The 21,714-nt window shown below is 33.4% G+C and overlaps 1 protein-coding gene across 1 annotated transcript; it reads right to left on the reverse strand.

Moving 5' to 3' along the window:
* Window positions 1-17,839: 17,839 nt before the first annotated feature.
* LOC141678999 (uncharacterized) lies at window positions 17,840-21,172 on the reverse strand. Its single transcript, XM_074485472.1, has 5 exons — window positions 20,931-21,172; window positions 20,697-20,798; window positions 18,737-18,807; window positions 18,583-18,645; window positions 17,840-18,500 (listed from the first exon to the last, which is right to left on the reverse strand). Exons 1-5 carry the CDS (start codon window positions 20,983-20,985, stop codon window positions 18,192-18,194), a joined length of 600 nt encoding a protein of 199 aa, XP_074341573.1. The 5' UTR covers window positions 20,986-21,172; the 3' UTR covers window positions 17,840-18,191.
* Between the last annotated feature and the right edge of the window lie 542 nt (window positions 21,173-21,714).

Below are 21,714 nucleotides of genomic sequence, written 5' to 3' on the forward strand. Positions count from 1 at the left end.
CCCGCCGGTTTCCATGGTGAAATTGTCGGAATCGACGATTCAATCGTTCTCGGCGGTGATGGTTTATTAATCTAAGATGCTGGACTCGTTTTGAGTTGATTCAAATTAAGAAGCGTAGAAAAAGAGTGTTAAAAGGGGGGGATTAAGGCAACCGGAAACCCGACCGGAGTTCGGGCTCGCCGGCTGGAATCTAGAAAACCCAGATTTCCGGCGGCCAGTTCTTGAGCTCCGGTGCCCTGTTCTTCATGACCCAAAAACCCGACCCGTTTTTCCCGAATTCAAAACCTGAGTTTGATCCTGAAACCTTAAAACCCAAACTCAAAATCTGTTTTTCAAACTTTTTCTTTAAAAGTAATTCAAAATTCATTTTATTTTTCCAAAAATCATTTATTTTATTTCCAAAAATCATTTATTTATTACTTTAAATTCTAAAAATTATTTTTATAATTATTTTAAATTCCAAAAATTATTTCTTTTATTATTTTTAAAAATACATATTTGTTTTAGTTATTTATAATTTATTTTAATTAATTATTTATAGATTTAATTAGTTGATTAATTCATTTAATCAATTAATTTTATTTATAAATAGTTAAATAAAATACAATTATTTATAATTAATTCAAATAATTCTTAAAAATTATTTTTAAGCTTTTAAAAATTATATTTTGGTATTTAAAAATAAATTATTATTATTAATTCATTTATTCCTATTTATTCGTATTTTATTCGTTGAAAATAAACCGTTCGTCCGTTTAATACGAAACGAACGCGTATAGACTCAGAAAATATTTCGCTTCCAATAAAAATACTTTTACGACCTAATTTCTTTTGTATTGAAAGGCCGTTTGATTTTTGAATCTTTCTGAGTCGATTTTTGATCAAAAAAAATCATATTTTGACCTGATTTCAGTTTTAAACGTACCTAGTCTAACCTTTTGACGAACCGAGTCATATGTGATATGAATTATGTGATAGTGATTTATGTGCGTATGTGATATGTGAATTACGTGTGTACGTGGGTCAATGGTCTTGTATTTGACTGTCTTCTTTATGTGCGGGCTATCGTATGAGTAGACGTTAGGGTTTTGACGTGCAGTTCGTCGAGTTATTATCGTTTAGACGATTAAACCTATATCTTTTAATTATAGATGCAGATCATTCGATTTGATCAGGACCAGATGGATTGGATGAAGACTAAAGTTGAGTAGTGTGGAATATTGGGTTGCAACACTACATGAGCAACATATCAGAGATTTAGCGCAGTAAAAGACGGTGATGCCCTGAGATGCCAGACTGAGATAAATGCGTCTATACGAGTGTGACTTACTGAAAAAAACCAAAGGCAAGTATCCTTATCATCACTTATTATTCAAGTGATATTTATTTTAAATCTTCTTATGCAGGTATTGCTTTCCCTATTCTCAGTTCGGAATAGATAAATATTTTACATATCGCTGAATTTAATGATTCTGTTTATGCAAGTATTCTTCTGCTATTTTATGTTCAGAATAACTAAGTGATTTTACTTATCAACTTACTAGATTTAAAAATGTTTTGGATTTTGAGAAAAGTGATTTGGTTGCTAATATTCCCGCCCAAGTGAACGGGGGAATAAAATTATTTCGGGTGTCGATTATTATGACCCCTTTTCAATAAAAGGTTTTAAGATTGGATCAAATTGCGTAAGTGACCGGGACGGACGGTCCATCGGAGGGCTATTTTTAAGTGTCATATGAAATATTATGACACACTTTTTGCCACAGGCAGGTATATTGCCTTTTTATTTGAGTACTCGTGTTTTTGGGGACATGTTTCTACGAATCATGACCCAGTGCTATCACACGGGCTGATCAGCATGTGATAGTACGTCCGTCGGAGAATGATCCCAATCTAAATTATCATATCATTTTTGATATTCATAGAATAAATGATTTATCAACTATTTCTGTTTTGGAATAATGGTGAAATGCAGTTTTGATTCAGATTTTGATTTATGCTAATACTTACTTTCTTGTTAAATATCAAAGGTGGTATTAGTATAGATGATTGATGTTAACTTCAGTATGGGATGTTATGAGCATCAATGTTCGTATTGATATCTAATTTGATATGACAACAAAATTAGTATTAATTTCAAGAGTTCGGTTTTGAGTAAAGTTTATGATTCAATCCATAATCATTGTTTCATGTTATTGTGGTTTACGATATTTCCGTAAACACTATTTTACGAGTTTTATTCTTGTCAAGATTCAAAGTATTGCTGAAGCATTTCGCTCAAAAATATCAAAATGGTTTTGAATACAATTAAGGAATCAATTCTGGGGTTCCTCAACTAAAATTTTATGATTCAACAATTATGATTTTAAATGTTCTGCTCTAATGCAGATGTCGGTTTTATATCAAAACGACCCTATATTCGCTATAATGATCTTGCTGAGCATTTTTTTTGCTCATACTTGCCTGTTTTTAAATTTAACCTCCAATGAGGATTAACTTGCGCTGTTTAGCAACGTAATTCGAGGAAGCAAAAAAGAAGCTTTTGAAAGGTGGTTGGTCCAGGGTTTGCGCTCAAGTGTAAGTTTTATTGTATAAAGTTGTTTATATTATATTTGTTGTGCATATGTTGTGTACTTGATGATTTCATAAACAAAACATCTAAGTAGATTTTACTTAGTGAAATTGTGTAGCACTCGACGGATAAGAATTATAGTTCCGACGGATAACTCATTATATTCCCGACGGATGATTAACTTATTATCCATCGAGTGAGTAGCTTATGTAATAATAAGTTTGTAGCACAGTTATGTATGCACCTTTGTATAGAATCTGTAGTAGCATATAAGTCATGTTGACTTTAACTAGATATGCAGAATAGGTTGATTAATTGTACATAATTGATGTTTTGTAATTCTGCATAAGTGATATAGAGTCAAGTGTCAAAATAGCTACCGATGGATGATTAACAAAGCCATCGACGGATGATCAAATGACTATCAACGGATGTTTAATATAGCAGTCGACAGATGATCAATTAAATCATCAACGGATATTCTGAAAGTCGACGGATGATCATATGAAGAATTCAAACAGCAGTTGAACAGTGAAAACCGATACACAGCCGTCGAGATGTATACAAACACACTGTGGAAGCCCATTAACTGGGTAATAGAGGACGAAAAGCAGCAAAGCTTAAGACTGTTAGATTTTATATTTGTTCAGTCTTTTTGACTTTGTAATCCTGGTATTATATAAACCAAGAGAGTAGCAAATAAAAAAAACTGAGATAGCTGAAAAACACAAAAACAGAGAAATCTTTGTAAGCGGAATCTTTAGCATTTCCTGTATTCTCAGTAGTTCTATTTTATAAGCAGCTGTGAGCATTTCTGCACACAGAGTCCTCTCGATATATTATATATATCTCTGGTGGAATTGTTTAAATCCACTAGAAAGTTTTTAAAGACTCTTGTTTTTAATTACTTATGTTTTGATTCAATTAAGTTTACATTCCGCATTGTGCTAATCAAAACAAATATATCTATAATCGAGTTGAACATTTTTATTTCAAGAAAAAGGTTCAAGAATTGCATTCAACCCCCCTTCTGTAATTCTTGCCACATTGTTAAGGGACTAACAATTGGTATCAAAGCAAGCTCTTAATCTACAAAGAGTTTAAAGATCAAAACAATTCAGCAAGATGAACAAGAAAGATGTTGGAGTCAAGATTCCTTTTCTTGATAGAGATAATTACCATCATTGGAAGGTAAAGATGCATCTTCATATGCTTTCTCAAGATGAGGCCTATGTGGACTGCATAGAAAGAAGCCCTCATGTTCCAATGAGAGCTGCTAAAGGAAACGAGCCATCTGTTCTAAAGCCAAGGCATGAATGGTCTGATCCTGACATTGAACAAGTCAGGAAAGATAAAAAGGCCATGAACATTCTGTTCAATGGTGTTGATGCAGACATGTTTGATAACATCATCAACTGCAAAACTGCCAAGGAAGTTTGGGACACAATACAGATAATTTGTGATGGCACTGAGCAAGTTAGAGAAAATAAAATACAGCTCCTGATTCAGCAATATGAGCATTTTCACAATGAAGAAAGTGAGTCACTCACTGACATTTTTAGTAGATTCCAAAAACTACTAAATGCTCTTAAGTTGCATGGAAGAGTCTATCAGACTAAAGACTCTAATCTGAAATTTCTCAGATCTCTTCCAAAGGAATGGAAACCAATGACAGTCTCATTGAGAAACTCACAAGATTATAAGGAGTTTACTTTGGAGAGACTGTATGGCATTCTGAAGACCTATGAGCTTGAGATAGAGCAGGATGAAAGAATGGAGAGAGAAAAGAAGAAAGGAGGATCCATTGCACTAGTTGCTGATCTGGAAAAGGAGAAGGAAGTAAAGATGGAAGCTGTAGAATCAACTTTAAAGGTCTGTGAGAATAAGGGTAAGGGGCTAGCTGCAGAAAGTGAAGAATCATTGAGCCAAGATGACATGGAGGACATTGATGAGCACCTAGCATTTCTTTCAAGGAGATTTGCCAAGCTCAAGTTCAAAAAGAACTTTGGAGCAGCCAAGCCAAATAGAAACATGGTGGATAATTCAAATATTTCAAATGTGGCTTGGCAGGGCATTTTGCAAATGAGTGTAGAAAGTCAGATTCCAGTAAGAAAAGGTTTGAGTCTGTGGATTATAAGCAAAAATACTTTGATCTACTCAAACAAAAGGAAAAGGCTTTTATTACTCAAGAGAATGACTGGGCAGCAGATGGTTTGGATGAAGATGAAGATGTCAGCTATGTCAATCTAGCCCTAATGGCCAAGTCTGATGAAACAGAGACAAGTTCCTCAAGCAATCAGGGAAACAGAAAGAATCTTTGGTACTTGGATAGTGGCTGTTCAAGACACATAACTGATGATTCTACCCTGCTCGCAGAGTTTAAGGAGAGAGCTGGCCCAAGTATTACTTTTGGAGATGCATGACTCCTTATCAATTGTTCAAGAACAAGAAGCCAACTCTAAACTTTCTTCATGTCTTTGGCTGTAAATGCTATATTCTGAGAAATCAAACTGATCAAAATGGGAAGTTTGATGCTAAAGCAGATGAAGGAATTTTTGTTGGATATGTTGTTGGTAAAGCATATAGAGTCTACAATCTAAGAACCAACATTGTTGTGGAATCTATACATGTTGTGTTTGATGATAAAAAGATTGAAGGACTGAAAGATGGAGATTACCATGAGAGCCTCAAATTCGACAATGTTGAGATGGTCAGTGATGGAAGTGATGATGAAAGTGATCAAGAAACAGTGTCTAAGGATAATGCAGACAAATCTACCACCAATGAAGCACAAAAATCAACATCCTTCGAGTTACAAAATGCTTCATCCGTCGGTAGACAACCTGCCTCATCCGTCGGTACTCAAAATTCACCATCCGTCGGGTTATCAAAAGGAGCAGGAAGTCAAGGCAGATCACCCATAGAAAGTACCCCTTTCTCAAATCAAAGATCCACAAACTCAGGGGGAGTTTCTAGCAATCAAAACTCAATCACACATCAAGACAACATTGAAGTCTCTTCATCTAGAGGTAATCTACCTCAACCAAGGAAATGGACAAAAGATCACCCCTTTGAACTGATTATTGGTGATGTTTCTTCTAGAGTTCAAACCAGGAGAGCAACTCTATACAACAGCTTTCTGTCAAAGGAAAAACCAAAGAAGGTAGAAGAAGCCTTGTTAGATCCTGATTGGATTTTAGCTATGCAGGAGGAACTAAACCAATTTAAAAGGAATAAAGTATGAAAGCTGGTACCCAAGCCTAAAGAAAAGAATCCAATAGACACCAAATGGGTATTCAGAAACAAGATGGATGAAAATGGCATAGTAGTAAGGAACAAAGCCAGATTGGTTGCTAAAGGCTATTGCCAGCAAGAAGGAATAGATTTTGATGAAACATTTGCTCCTGTTGCAAGACTTGAAGCCATCAAAATCTTCTTAGCCTATACAGCCCATGCCAATTTCAAGGTCTATCAAATGGATGTCAAAAGTGCCTTTCTGAATGGAGATTTGGAGGAAGAAGTATATGTTAGTCAACCTCCTGACTTTGAAGATCCAAATTTTCCAGAGTATGTCTATTATCTACTGAAAGCACTTTATGGACTGAAGCAAGCACCTAGAGCCTGGTATGACACTTTATCAAAGTTCCTTTTGGAAAATCACTTCACAAGAGGTACTGTAGATAAAAATTTATTTTTCAGAAATGTTAATGGCTCTAGCATACTTGTTCAAATTTATGTAGATGATATTATTTTTGGCTCTACAGATGAGAAACTTTGTAAAAAGTTTGTCAAACTGATGCAAAGTAAGTATGAAATGAGTATGATGGGAGAACTAACTTACTTTCTTGGTTTACAAGTTAAGCAAGTTAGTGATGGAATATTCATTAGTCAAACTAAATATATTTTTGATCTTTTAAAGAAGTTTGATCTAATGAATTGCACATCTGCAAAAACTCCAATGGCCACTGCAACTAAGCTTGAACTAAATACTACTTAAAAGTCTGTGGATATTTCAAGCTATAGAGGCATGGTTGGCTCACTTCTGTACTTAACAGCTAGTAGGCCAGATATAATGTTTGCTACATGTTTATGTGCTAGATTTCAGGCTGATCCTAGAGAGTCTCACTTGATAGCATATTAAGAGAATTTTCAGATATCTCAAGGGAACACCAAAACTTGGCATTTGGTATCCTAGAGATTCTGGTTTTAATCTAACTAGTTATTCAGATGCAGATTATGCAGGTTGCAGAATTGACAGAAAAAGCACAACAGGAACTTGTCAATTTCTAGGAAACAAGCTTGTGTCCTGGTTCAGTAAAAAGCAAAATTCAGTTTCTACTTCTACAGTTGAAGCTGAATATATTGCTGCTGGCAGTTGCTGTGCATAAATTTTATGGATGAAAAATCAATTGCTAGACTATGGTTTGCAAGTTGAGAGGATTCCGATTTTCTGTGATAACACAAGTGCAATTGCCATTGCTGAAAATCCAGTGCAACATTCAAGGACAAAGCACATAGACATCAAGTACCATTTCATAAGGGAACATGTAATGAATGGTACTATAGAGTTACATTTTATTCCAAGTGAGAAGCAACTTGTAGATATATTTACCAAGCCACTGGATGAATCCACCTTTTCTAGGTTGGTAAGTGAGTTAGGTATGTTTAATTACTCTTGAATCTATCTGAGTTATTTTGCAAGTTGATATGTAGCCAGAAATTTAACTGATTTTTAGTCATGGATGAAATTTTGGCTAAGTCAAAATTTGCATCTCGACGGATGACCATTATCCATCGAGTTGAGTCATCCGTCGATATACAATGTGCAAATAAAAATCAATTACTTTTCTGGAATCTTTTAAAACTCGACGGATAACAGTTTATCCTCATCCGTCGAAGTGTCTAAATCTTAACCGTTAATTCCCTGAACATTATCCATCGAGTATACTTACAGTTTGTAAGCATTACATGACGGATAATGGGTGGAATTTTTACAGTTTATTTTTAAACGGCTAATTTAGTCAATTTCTATTGGGTAATTTACTTTTCTTTATTATTTTCATCCGTTGTTTTTGAGATAGTATAAAAGCTTGTTTCATTCCAATTATTTTCTTTTATCATTCTCAAATTCAACTGCTTTTATTTTATTCTCTCTCAAGTAAATATCCTCTTTCTCTTCAAGCTTTCATTCTCTAACAATGGCACCTGTAGTAAAGATCATGTCTCAGACTGGGTTCATTTATGAGAAGAAGAACTTCACTGCTTTGGTTAATAAGGGTATTCAGCAATCAGAAGACTATCACAAGATGATGGACTTCGTGAAGAACTGCAAGTTAAGTTATGCCATGCTTGAATCACCCACAATTTACTGTGAAGTTGTTGAAGAGATGTGGACCACTGCAATGTACAACTCTACTGACAAAACCATCACTCTAACTATCAAAGGTAATGAGTTCTGTATCAATAGTGATGTGATAAAAGCATGTTTCAAAATTTCTGATGATAATGTAACTTCACCACACACTGACACTGATATTATCAATATGCTTAATTCCATGCATTATGCACTTCCCACTACTAAGCTAAGTGAGATTAGAAGATTAGGTCTTAGGAAGGAATGGAGTTTCATGTGTGATGTTGTGACTAAAGTTTTCTCTGGAAAAGTCAGTAATTTTGATTCTGTGAATATTTCCATGCTTAACATGCTATACATGCTAGTTACAGATAAATTTTACAATTTCAGTGACCTTGTCTTGTATGAGTTAGGTTTTAAACTAGGCGAGTTAGCCAAAAGGGGAAAGAATATATATTATGCTAGATTTTTCATGATATTGGCTAACCATCTTTGTCAAGAGATTGTACTTGAGAACTCAAACAACAAATTAGCTTGTTGGGTTCAAGAGAGAAGAATCATTGCAGATTTGAACAGAGCCAACCATCATAGGGATGTGCCAATGTTCTACTTTCCTGTAATGCAGACACCTCAAGTAAGTGAGTTAAGTTCATCCATACCCTCAACTATTCCAATCTCCTCAATTTCTTTGAGTTCAGGAGTAGCTATGGCAACTGTGACAAATCAACAAAGTAATTGTACCTTCAATTACACTCTCCAAGCCAACAGTTGCAGATGGTATAAATCTAATTAAAGCAGCAGCAACAAATTTGAAAGTTGCTGAAAAAGGAAAGTTGAGTTTGATCAACTGGAATAAGATTGATGAGGAGATACAGAAAAAAGTTTGAACTAGTCAAGGAGCTAGTTCAGTCAGCCATCCATCACTCTCATGTCAAGCCAATCAGTATGAATGAGATGAGCATGAACTATCTGGAAAAAGGACAATCTTCCTGCATCAAGTCTACAAAGGCTGAAACAATTCTTAAACCAAGGGCAAATTATCCAAAGTCATCTTGGAAGAACCCTATGGACACTGTGTATGAGACACCCAAGCCTGATGAAAAGAAGCTTCTGTCAAGATCTATTATCTTCTATAAAGATCCAGCTGATTCAGCTTCAAAAAGGAGAATTGCTAAGATATTCAGAAATGAAAAGGAAATTTGTGTGGTAGCTGGACATCCACAGTTTGCTCAAGCAAAGAAAGTAGAAAAAGCCAGATTAAAGCAGGAAAAGAGGCAAGCTGCTCTAGATGCAAAGAAGTCTAAACAAAAGAAAGAACAGATTGCTATCTTGGCCAAGCTACAGGCTGTGAATTCTTCTCAACAAATTCCCTCTCAACCATCTGAAGCTGCTGAATCAAAGAAGAAGATTGAAGAACAGAAGAAATCCCCAAGGAAGAAAGAATTGGCTAGAAGAACAAAAAGGAAACTGGATGTTGTTGACAAGGAATTGGAAGATCAATTTCCTAAGGAATCCACACCAGCTACAACTCAAGCATCAAATCCCTCTATGGTATTTGAAGACATAAGGGTGGTGGATCCCTACAGGAACATACATGGTGAACCTATTGTGCCAAAGGATGAGCCAATAGAGTGGGATAACATACCAATTCCTGACTTCAACTTACCAATCCTTAGCAAGCCAAAAAGGACAAAGTCAAGGGCAGTCAAGAAAGTGAAGCTGTCACCTCTCAAATCCAAGTCAGTAGTTAAAGCTCAACCCAAGGTCAACAGGGGAGACTATTTGTACTTGTGTGACATCAAATAATTTTCAGATCTTAACCTTTATCTGGATGAACTGGATGAAGTAAGGGTAATTGATGCATACAGAAACCTACCTGAAAGGTTGGTGTTCAAGTACAAAGGAGGAAGGGAGATTCAGTGGCCACTTCACAGGATTCTTCAAGAAAGCCAAGCTGTGTTGATTAAAGTCTATTCATCCTTCAAGAAAAACTTTGGGTTCAATATAACTGCAATAAGACTAGTATTGAAGAAGATTGAAGAGCTGAGGAGTGTTAGAGCTAAAGATGCACTCCCAAAGACTCTAATCATCCCATACACAGGGAGAAGCGTGCATCTAAGGCCCTACTGGCTGATGGAATTCATGGATGACAAGGGTGTGAGAAGATTCTTCAGATTAGAAGACCAACTGAGTATCTCTAGCAATGAGACTCTCTTGGAAATGCAAGAAAAACTAGATCTCTCAGAATCTGATGAACTAGAATTCCACAGGCAGCTCCAGAATCAAATTGAAGAAAATAACAGAAAGCTTGGAAGAAGATCCAGACCTTCAAGGAACTAGAAAAATTTGCTCAGGCTAGATGAGCATCTTGAATTGACTGTGAGCCAAACCTTGCACATTTTAATTAGTTGAAGCACTTTCAGTTTATCTACTTATCTTTAAAGATATATGTTCAGGATGTTTTGTTATCATCAAGTATCTCTTAATTTATGGCTACAATTCTAGTAGACATAAATTGGGGGAGATTGTTGTGCATTTGTTGTGTACTTGATGATTACATAAACAAAACATCTAAGTAGAATTTACTTAGTGAAATTATGTAGCACTCGACGGATAAGAATTATAGTCCCGACGGATAACTCATTATAGTCCCGACGGATGATTAACTTATTATCCATCGAGTGAGTAGCTTATGTAATAATAAGTTTGTAGCACAGTTATGTATGCACCTTTGTATAGAATCTGTAGTAGCATATAAGTCATGTTGACTTTAACTAGATATGCAGAATAGGTTGATTAATTGTACATAATTGATGTCTTGTAATTCTGCGTAAGTGATATAGAGTCAAGTGCCAAAATAGCTACCGACGGATGATTAACAAAGCCATCGATGGATGATCAAATGACTATCAACGGATGTTTAATATAGCAGTCGACGGATGATCAATTAAATCATCAACGGATATTCTGAAAGTCGACGGATGATCATATGAAGAATTCAAACAACAGTTGAACAGTGAAAGCTGACACACAACCGTCGAGATGTATACAAACACACTGTGGAAGCCCATTAACTGGGTAATAGAGGACGAAAAGCAGCAAAGCTTAAGACTGTTAGATTTTATATTTGTTCAGTCTTTTTGACTTTGTAATCTTGGTATTATATAAACCAAGAGAGTAACAAATAAAAAAAAACTGAGATAGCTGAAAAACACAAAAACAGAGAAATCTTTGTAAGCAGAATCTTTAGCATTTCATGTATTCTCGGTAGTTCTATTTTGTAAGCAGCTGTGAGCATTTCTGCACACAGAGTCCTCTCGATATATTATATATATCTCTAATGGAATTGTTTAAATCCACCAGAAAGTTTTTTAAAGACTCTTGTTTTTAATTACTTATGTTTTGATTCAATTAAATTTACATTCCGCATTGTGCTAATCAAAACAAATATATCTATAATCGAGTTGAACATTTTTATTTCAAGAAAAAGGTTGAAGAATTCCATTCAACCCCCCTTCTGTAATTCTTGCCACATTGTTAAGGGACTAACAATATTATATTATAATTGTGTTATTTTATTGTTGGGCCTAGTATACTTCTTTTCGAAGTTATACTAGCGGGTTAAGTTTTAAGGTTTGGAATTATTGAAAAGAGTTTTAAAAGAAAGTGAAAATTTATTTGTGGAATTTGGATATCTTATTTCTAGAATTGTAACCTGAAAAGATCTTGGGTGTAGTTTGGGGTCACAGATGCTATATTTCAGTTGCTGACATTTACCTATCGATTAAACAAGTTATTTTGGATTGAGGTTTCATAGTGACCACCAAATCCTCTGACCCCGGATTTGGGGGCGTTACAGGTTGGTATCAGAGCTGAGGTTATAGTAAACTATAAACGAGAGTGCGTAGGAGTGTGTATAGCTATGTAAGGACACTTGAGCTCATATCGAGTTCCTGCTGGACTATTGGATGTAGTACCAACGAATAAGATAAGATAGGCGCATTCGTCTTAGATGGTTGTGTTGAGCTGGACAAAACTCCGGGAAGTTGCAAACGTCTATCGTGGAATCTTCCGAGGCTACTATGATTCGACGATGATGAAGATTATCGATATCCTTAGCACATGAAAAAGTGTCTCGAATCGAATGGCGAGTCAACAGAAGAGTTCAAATAAAATATAAGTATTCATACTTTGGCAATACCTTCTCTTTCTATAACTTCTTTTGTCATCTCTCAAAAAGAGGTATCTGTTAGAGGATATATTCCCTAACACCTGTTTATTCATTTTGTGCCAGAATTTTTGTTCTCTAGATTTCATTTCCTTCAGAAATATCAGCTTTGAAATCTTTTCAGCTTTATTCATTTGATTTTGAATTCCTTTGATATTCTTTTATTCTGACTGAGATGAATAACCCTATCTATAGGGGACACAAGGTATATCTGTCTGTGTGATAGGAGTTGGATGGGACGCCATCACTTGTGTGTGTTGTGACTACAAGAAGGTTAACAACCTTTAGTAGTGTCTTAATTTGGACACGCAATACCAAGTTTATTTGATCATATTGATCTCTCAGTTATTCTTTTATTTTAACAATACTTTTTCACAAATTCAGATTTTGGTCCTTTTATGATATGAAATTCTTTTCTCTTTGAAATTCCCTGATTTTATCATCTCAAATATTCGAAGGTATGTCAATCAAGTTAAGCTGAGTTATCTTTGTCAAGTTCAAGTAAGGCTATATGATGGAATTATCAACATCAACAGTGAATTGCAATGCGATGAAAATATTGGTGGCGTATAACGCAGTCACTCTGTTTTTTTATTTCTCTCTATTTATCTCTCTCTTTCTTCTTTTTTCTCTTTATCTTTTTCTCTATGTCTCGAGAAATGAAAATGATAATTGAGAAGTTGGACAAATCAATGGGGGGAGTGAAGCTTCTGTGATCATTACGTTATATAAGGAATCCAGGTTTATCTGAAATTTTGAGAAAAGCTGTGTACGCAAGATGGGGAAATTTGTAAGAAGATTCCTTAGTGCTTTCTTCTGTTGATTCCGAGGACGTAATCCTTATAAGGGGGGTAGATTGTAATATTCCATAATTAAGATATTATTACTATTATTGTTTGAAATTGTTTATGTGATTTTTATGTGAATTTTAGTGAATTATATGATAATTGGAATTGATGTTTGGATATTTATATGTGATATTCTTTGAGTATTTTAATTTTTATTATATCCAGAATAAAATATAGATAATTAAGGTATTTTTCTGATATAATTTGGAATGTTATATGATTTTATATTGATTTATAAATTTATTAATTATTTTCTGAATAATTACAAAACTGTTTTATAAAGTCGGGATCCGTCCAACTTCACCCATTTTTACGTTTTACAACCCGAAACTCTTCTGAAAACTCCTTCGTAACCTAATTTGGTAATTCCAGACATTTTCCGTATTTTAACTTTTTCGATCCGGAATACAGTTTGACCCGTACGCGTCCCCGCGCAAAATTTTCGAAACGATAAATCGTCTTGATAAAACAACAAAACCCGTAATATCGAAAGGCGGGATATTTTTACATTATTTTCTCATATGGTGTTTTATAAGAAGCTCAGTTTTGATAATTATCCAAATTCGATTCTCAATTGTATCGTTTTTATAGTTACTTAGCGGCTAAATAATCTATTTTCGGATCCGATATGATCCTATGGGATACTCATTATGTGTTTAAATGGCATTTATATGAATTCATCCGTAATTTGGACGTGTGTTTACTTGCGTTACTCGTTTTATTTCATTTTATGTGCATTAGAATGTGTTATATGTGATTTCGGGATTTTCTGTTAATTTAGGAATCGTTTCGGTTTTCAAAAATAAGGAACCGGGGCCCCACCGGGACGTTAAAGCCCACAAAATTTACGTTTTTATTTTAATAAAATCAATCATATTTCAAATACCCAGTATTTCTATATTTTTGAATTATTCGCAATTTTTTGGGAATTTTGATATAAATATTATATTTTATCGCTTTTAAAATTATTCCCCGTAATTACTATTTTGGGGCCTATTTATTTTGAGTTAAGGATAAAAACACTCTTATTTGATTTTTGGGTATAATTTTTCAGTTAATATAAATAGTTGAAACTGATTTTTATTATTCATTTTATTTTATTAAATTTCAGAAAAATAGAAAAGCCAAGAACAAGTTCTTGGGGGTAAAATTCCTTTCTTCAACTTCAATCACGGTTTTTGATCGATTTAGAAAACCAAATAGGACGTTATAGTAGTCAAAATTATCCTCTCGGGGAGAGCTTTCTATTGGTATTACTATCTTGATCTGAGAATGAGATTGATTATTGGTAAAAATCAAATTTCGGTTCTTGTTCTTGAATTTCAGTTTTTAACTAATGATGATTGTTGGGTGATTTTGATGATTGCAATAGATTCCTGGACTTGTTTATAGTCGATTTAGGTATAGATTTGAATTGATTGTTTGCAGAATAGTTAAATCAAGTTCTAAGTTTTTTAGATTTTTCAAATTTATTTTTATGATTATTGTGATGTTCTTGAAGATTGTTGATGATATAGATAGTTTATAGTTGTTCAGGGCTTTGAATTCGGATATAAATCGCAAGTTTTGGTTGTGATTTGATTGGTTTCGTAGTTTGGTCGGAATATATTTGGACCTCGCCGGTTTCCATGGTGAAATCGTCGGAATCGACGATTCAATCGTCCTCGGTGGTGATGGTTTATTAATATTAAATGCTGGGCTCGTTTTGAGTTCATTCGAATTAAGAAGCGTAGAAAACGAGTGTTAAAGGGGGGATTAAGGCAGCCGGAAACCCGACCGGAGTTCGGGCTCGCCGGCCGGAATCTAGAAAACCCAGATTTTCGGCAGCCAATTCTTGAGCTCCGGTGCCCTGTTCTTCATGACCCAAAAACCCGACCCGTTTTTCCCGAATTCAAAACCCGAGTTTGATCCTAAAACCATAAAACCCCAAACTCAAAATCTATTTTTCAGACTTTTTCTTTAAAAATAATTCAAAATTTATTTTGTTTTTCCAAAAATCATTTATTTTATTTCCAAAAATCATTTATTTATTACTTTAAATTCTAAAAAATATTTTTATAATTGTTTTAAATTCCATAAAATATTTCTTTTATTATTTTCAAAAATCAATATTTGTTTTAGTTATTTATAATTTATTTTAATTAATTATTTATAGATTTAATTAGTTAATTAATTCATTTAATCAATTAATTTTATTTATAAATGGTTAAATAAAATACAATTATTTATAATTAATTCAAATAATTCTTAAATTTTTTTTAAGCTTTTAAAAAATATTTTTTGGTATTTAAAAATCAATTAATATTATTATTAATTCATTTATTCCTATTTATTCATATTTTATTCGTAAAAAATAAATCATTCGTCCGTTTAATACGAAACGAACGCGTATAGACTCAGAAAAATATATCGCTTACAATAAAAATACTTTTGAGACCTAATTTCTTTTGTATGGAAAGGCCGTTTGATTTTTGAATCTTTCTGAGTCGATTTTTGATCGAAAAATCATATTTTGACCCGATTTCAGTTTTAAACGTACCTAGTCTAACCTTTTGACGAACCGAGTCATATGTGATATGAATTATGTGATACGTGAGTTATGTGCGTATGTGCTATGTGAATTACGTGTGTACGTGGGTCAATGGTCTTGTATTTTACTGTCTTCTTTATGTGCGGGCTATCGTATGGGTAGACATTAGGGTTTTGATGCGCAGTTCGTCGAGTTATTATCGTTTAGACGATTAAAGCTATATCTTTTAATTATAGATACAGATCATTCGAGTTGATCAGGGCCAGATGGAATGAATGAAGACTAAAGTTGAGTAGTGTGGAATATTGGGTTGCAACACTACATGAGCAGCAGATCAGAGATTTAGCGCAGTAAAAGACGGTGATGCCCTGAGATGCCGGACTGAGATAAATGCGTCTATACGAGTGTGACTAACTGCTAAAAACCAAAGGGAAGTATCTCTATCATCACTTATTGTTCAAGTGATATTTATTTTAAATCTTCTTATGCAAGTATTACTTTCCCTATTCTTAGTTCAGAATAGATAAATGTTGTACATATCGTTGAATTAAATGATTCTGTTTATGCAAGTATTCTTCTGTTATTCTATGTTCAGAATAGCTAAGTGATTTTACTTATCAACTTACTGGCTTTATAAATATTTTGGATTTTGAGAAAAGTGATTTGGTTGCTAATATTACTGCCCAAGTGAATGGGGGAATAAAATTATTTCGGGTGTCGATTATTATGACCCCTTTTCAATAAAAGGTTTTAAGATTGGATCAAATTGCGTAAGTGACCGGGACGGACGGTCCAACGGAGGGCTATTTTTAAGTGTCATATGAAATATTATGACACAACTTTTGCCACAGGAAGGTATATTGCCTTTTTATTTGAGTAGTCGTGTTTTTGGGGACATGTTTCTACGAATCATGACCCAGTACTATCACACGGGCTGATCAGCATGTGATAGTACGTCCGTCGGAGAATGATCCCAATCTAAATTATCATATCGTTTTTGATATTCATAGAATAAATGATTTATCAACTATTTCTGTTTTGAAATAATGGTGAAATGTAGTTTTGATTCAGATTCTGATTTATGCTGATACTTTGTTGTTAAATATCAAATGTGGTATTAGTATAGATGATTGATGTTGACTTCAATATAGGATGTTGTGAGCATCAAAGTTCGTATTGATATCTAATTTGATATGACAGCAAAATAAGTATTAATTTCAAGAGTTCGGTTTTGAGTAAAGTTTATGATTCAATCCATAATCATTGTTTCATGTTATTGTGGTTTACGATATTTCCGTAAACACTGTTTTAGGAGTTTTATTATCGTCAAGATTCAAAGTATTGCTGAAGCATTTCGCTCAAAAATATCAAAATGGTTTTGAATACATTTAAGGAATCAATTTTGGGGTTCCTCAACTAAAATTTTATGATTAAGCAATTATGATTTTAAATGTTATGCTCTAATGCATATGTCAGTTTTATATCAAAACGACCCTATATTCGCTATAATGATCTTGCTGAGCATTTCTTTCGCTCATACTTGCCTGTTTTTAAATTTAACCTCCAGTGAGGATTAACTTGCGCTGTTTAGCTGCGTAATTCAAGAATGCAAAGAAGAAGCTTTTGAAAGTTGGTTGGTCCAGGATTTGCGCACTAATGCAAGTTTTATTGTATAAAGTTATTGATATTATATTATATTATATTATATTATAATTGTGTTATTTTATAGTTGGACCTAGTATACTTCTTTTCGAAGTTATACTAGCTGGTTAAGTTTTAAGATTTGGAATTATTGAAAAGAGTTTTTAAAGAAAGTGAATTTTTTTTTTGTGGAATTTGGATATCTTGTTTCTAGAACTGTAATCTGAAAAGATATTGGGTGGAGTTTGGGGTCACAGATGCTATATTTCAGTTGCTAGTATTTACTTATCGATTAAACAAGTTATTTTGGATTGAGGTTTTATAATGACGACAAAATCCTCTGACCCCGGATTTGAGGGCTTTACAACAAGAGTAGTGAGACCATCTATTTTCACTTTCAGCTGCACCAGTATAAGCTGAAATTTAATTTTAATGTCCTTTTTTTCTTTCGACTACATCCAACCAACAGCAAGAAATCTAGTACATGTAGATCATTCATCTGTTTTATTTACAGTTTGTGCTAATGTTTATATACAGGGAATGCATTAGATAATCATTTTGTTTACAATCAACCAGCTAGATCATTATAGTAAAAGTGTTTTGGCAGCCCCATATATCGCCGAAGCTTGATCTTAATATAAGAGAAAAATAGAACAGAAAAAATGAATTTTAATTGAAATTGCTTTCTAAGCATCAAAAATCAAAATTAAACTCTAAATTCAAATCTTGTGTCATTTAAATACACACAACTTCTTCCCACACGAGTACATCAAAATTGAACTGTAAATTCAACACCTGCATATTAGTAGAAGGAAATTGTACAACCTATCAGATACATATAACAGTCGACATGTTACTACTCTCCCTTAACAAGCTTCCAACAAGTCTAATTTTGATCCTTGCATGATATCTATATATATGAACCCTGTCCGTAATGGTTCTTTCAGCTTCATCCTCTTCCATAACTCTGGACGTTGAATCTTTAGAGTTCAGACCTCATTCTTAGGTCGAAAATAGTCTCATGAAAGCTCAACAATCTTTGGCCGCTTGTTTGATATTTCAATTCTCAATTCTTCAGATGATTCCTTGCCATCAGACTTGCCTCTTTTCGTGTTTTCGAGGGAGCATTTAAGTTCATTGTCATTTTTGTCCTGATCATGTTTGTTTTTGTCCACATCCTCATCATCAGAAGTGCTCTCACTGTCATCGTCTTCATCACTGTTACTTTTATCCACAAAGGGGAAAACTGGCTGATTACCGTTAATAGCAGACTCAGCAGCAGCAATAGCTTCAGGGGTATGGAGGTCGGCTACCCCGAGCATCAGATCCTAATAGGTTTTATCCAAAATTTAATTGATAATTGGTTGATAAAATTTTCACAAAAGATCAAGTATAAGAAATCATATTTACCATTTCAATGTGTGCAGAATCATCGTCTTCAAGTGATTCAATATCAAATACTTTCGTGTCGTCCTACATTTAACATGCAGATCCTGATAATTTTCAATAGGGAAAGAATGTAAATGAAGAAACAACCTGATTAGACCTACAGTCAATAGCGTACCATGGCAGCAAGCTGCAGTTTTTTATTTGCTTCTGACATGACTGGTAAGAAATCCTTCAATTTTCCCAGAACTGTAGAAACATTGTTAAATTATGCAGAACAATAATATAAGAATTAACTCAGAATCTGGAGTCATTTCTGAACTTTAAATAGTGTTATGAAAGGGAGATTTCCATACTATTAATGGACTAATAAATATTCAATACAGTCTCTCTCTCTTAATATGTATACTAGAAGAACAATTCATCATGGTATTTAATTCCAGTTAATAAATTTAAATGTTGTTCATTATTAACATATGTTAGTAGTCGTTTGAGGGGTTATATTAACGGGAAAGAAAAACTATTTCCTTGTATAACCCATGGAATTCTAATTTATTGGCATTCCCATCAACTGTTGAAATTTTATAAGATAAGTGATGCATGCTGAAGAATGAACAAAAAAGCTGTTTTATTTATGTTGAGATACATAATTCATATCTAAAAACAAAAATGGTTTTGTTTATTCACTTTATTGTACAATAAATCTTAGCCTTTAGACATATTTTCAGCTTTTTACGTGAGATTTTAGTGGGATATTTTGTTCAGCACTAATAGAAAGGGTTGGCTATAGTTAGCTATTTTTAGTGAAGCTTGTTTATGTACAGCTATGTTTTTTCAGCACTATGATCTAGTTTAATTTTATGCATTATACCAAAAAATATCAGTTCTGTTTTTGTTTTCCTTTTCTGCATGCACCACTTCTTTTACAAAAACTATAAAGTTATCCAAGCTAGGCTCATTTTAGAGATCTTAGCGTTGATAATCGGCTCAAAAAATGAAGTCTTTTTTATTATAATGCATAAAAAGAAAGAACTAAATAAATAAGCCTTTATATAGGCTCTACATAAACAAACTTAACTGAAAAATATCGCTATCCATAAGTGTTAAACAAAATGAAGCTAATTTGTTTAAAATATAAAAATAACCATTCTCAATTTTATAATTCGAATCATAGATTTCAAAATCAACAATCTGAATGCCAACTTAAAGTGCAGTTAAGTACAAACATCAAATCATAATAAACATGCAACCTTTTGCAGAGTCAAAAGATTTAGAATAACTTTACAAGTATACTTCTGTATTTACAGAATTTAAAGGGGTGTTTTAGGTCTACTTAATTCCCATAGTATCAAATAGGATACTCAATAAATCCCCCTGTACTAAAACAATTCATATGATGCACAATAACGGCTGCCACCATTGTATTGGTTATAGAAGATGTATTTTTTTCTACTTAAAATATCGACCTCTCATAAAGCTTCAAGACCATTAAATTATAATTAGTACAAAGTTGAAAACATCACAACCAATGTGCAACCTATCCAATCCCAACTCCATTATACAACCTCTTAAAAAAACTCAATCAAAAAGGTAATAAGTACTCAATCTATTAGGTGAGACACTACACTCTGTGAAACATAAAAGAGAAATATGATTAAAATATTTTCATCTCAGTCTCCCTACCTCATACACCTACTAAACATATAAGTTATAATCTTTTATGCAAATTAAATATATCCATACTTGGACAAGACAAGATACAATACAATCATTAAACCAAACCAAGATTTCTGCGTGTTAAGTAGAATCAAAGCCAACTATAACTATGTCTATTAATACTATAGGTAAAAGATTAGTAATTATGCATACTACAGTACAATCTCTGCAAATTAATTAATTAATCGGGGTTAACAATGATGTCTATAGGTAGTAATTATGCATACTGATTAACAGTGAGAATTTCATTAATTAATTGGGGTAAATAGGCCAATTAACAGCTAAGTATTTTAGTTCTTAATCGGGGGAAACAATTAAATTTACTTAATTATAGTCAGGCCGACAAAATGTATAATTTAATCGAGTTTACTAATGAATTGAGCATTAATTTAGGAACGCAGGCATGAGAATGAAATGTTTACCTTGGCTTGTCGGAACCGCAGTAATGGTAGGCTTTTTGTCAGGCAGGCTAATTTTGGCAGTCTTAGGTAAATCATGATTCACACAAAACAAAAGTTTGGATTCTACAAATAATATAAAACCATGATACCGAATAAGGCAAAACATTGATAAATATTTTACACAAGATTGATAAATAGAGAGAGGGGGGAGGGAGAGGGAGAGCGAGAGAGAGCGAGAGAGAGAGAGAGAGAGACCTGAAGGAGATTGGTCAGACTCCAAATCAAGAAGAGTTTTGCTGATGTTAGTCATATCTGTTACTACAATTCACCAACTTGTTTATATGCGTGGGTGTCTGTTGTCTAATTTGTTCAACTGGGTACTTTTGTAGGAAAACTCAGTCTCGGACTCTCTCTCGACTTCTGTTCTGTCTCTTTTTCTTCACTTCTCTTACAAACCCTACATGCGGGCGGCCTTTGGGCGTAAATGTGTATACTTTAAATCAGAGAGGGGTTTACCATTTATGTTTTCAATTAGTTGATTTTTGAAATTATCAATGTTTTAAAAGTAATTAGGTTGCTGCCGGTGCGATGCACGATCTTGATTAATATTTATATATATTTTGAACTCTATTTTGTATAATTTTATTAAAATTTTATATAAATAATTAAATACTAAATACTAATTATAATTTCAAGTTATGTTCAAATAATATAAATAGTATATGATTAATGAGATTTTATTCATAAATAATATAAATAATATATATTCTGAAAACTTATATGTATCTTTATAAATAATATATATATATTTGTTGTTGATGGTATTTGAACCTGAGAACTTATATGTATCTCTATAAATAATAATATAAATATTTGTTGTTGATGAAATTCGAACCTAAGAACTTGTGGAGTGTAATTTTTTTAGTATTTAGATCTAACGGTTCTGATTATCTGATGAAGAAGATCCGACGGTCGTGATGGAAAGTGATAACCAAAATGAGAGGTTAACCAAACTACAAATTATACCCCATTCCGGATA

The sequence above is a fragment of the Apium graveolens genome, chromosome 8, assembly GCF_009905375.1.
Source record: "Apium graveolens cultivar Ventura chromosome 8, ASM990537v1, whole genome shotgun sequence".
Lineage (NCBI taxonomy): Eukaryota > Viridiplantae > Streptophyta > Magnoliopsida > Apiales > Apiaceae > Apium > Apium graveolens.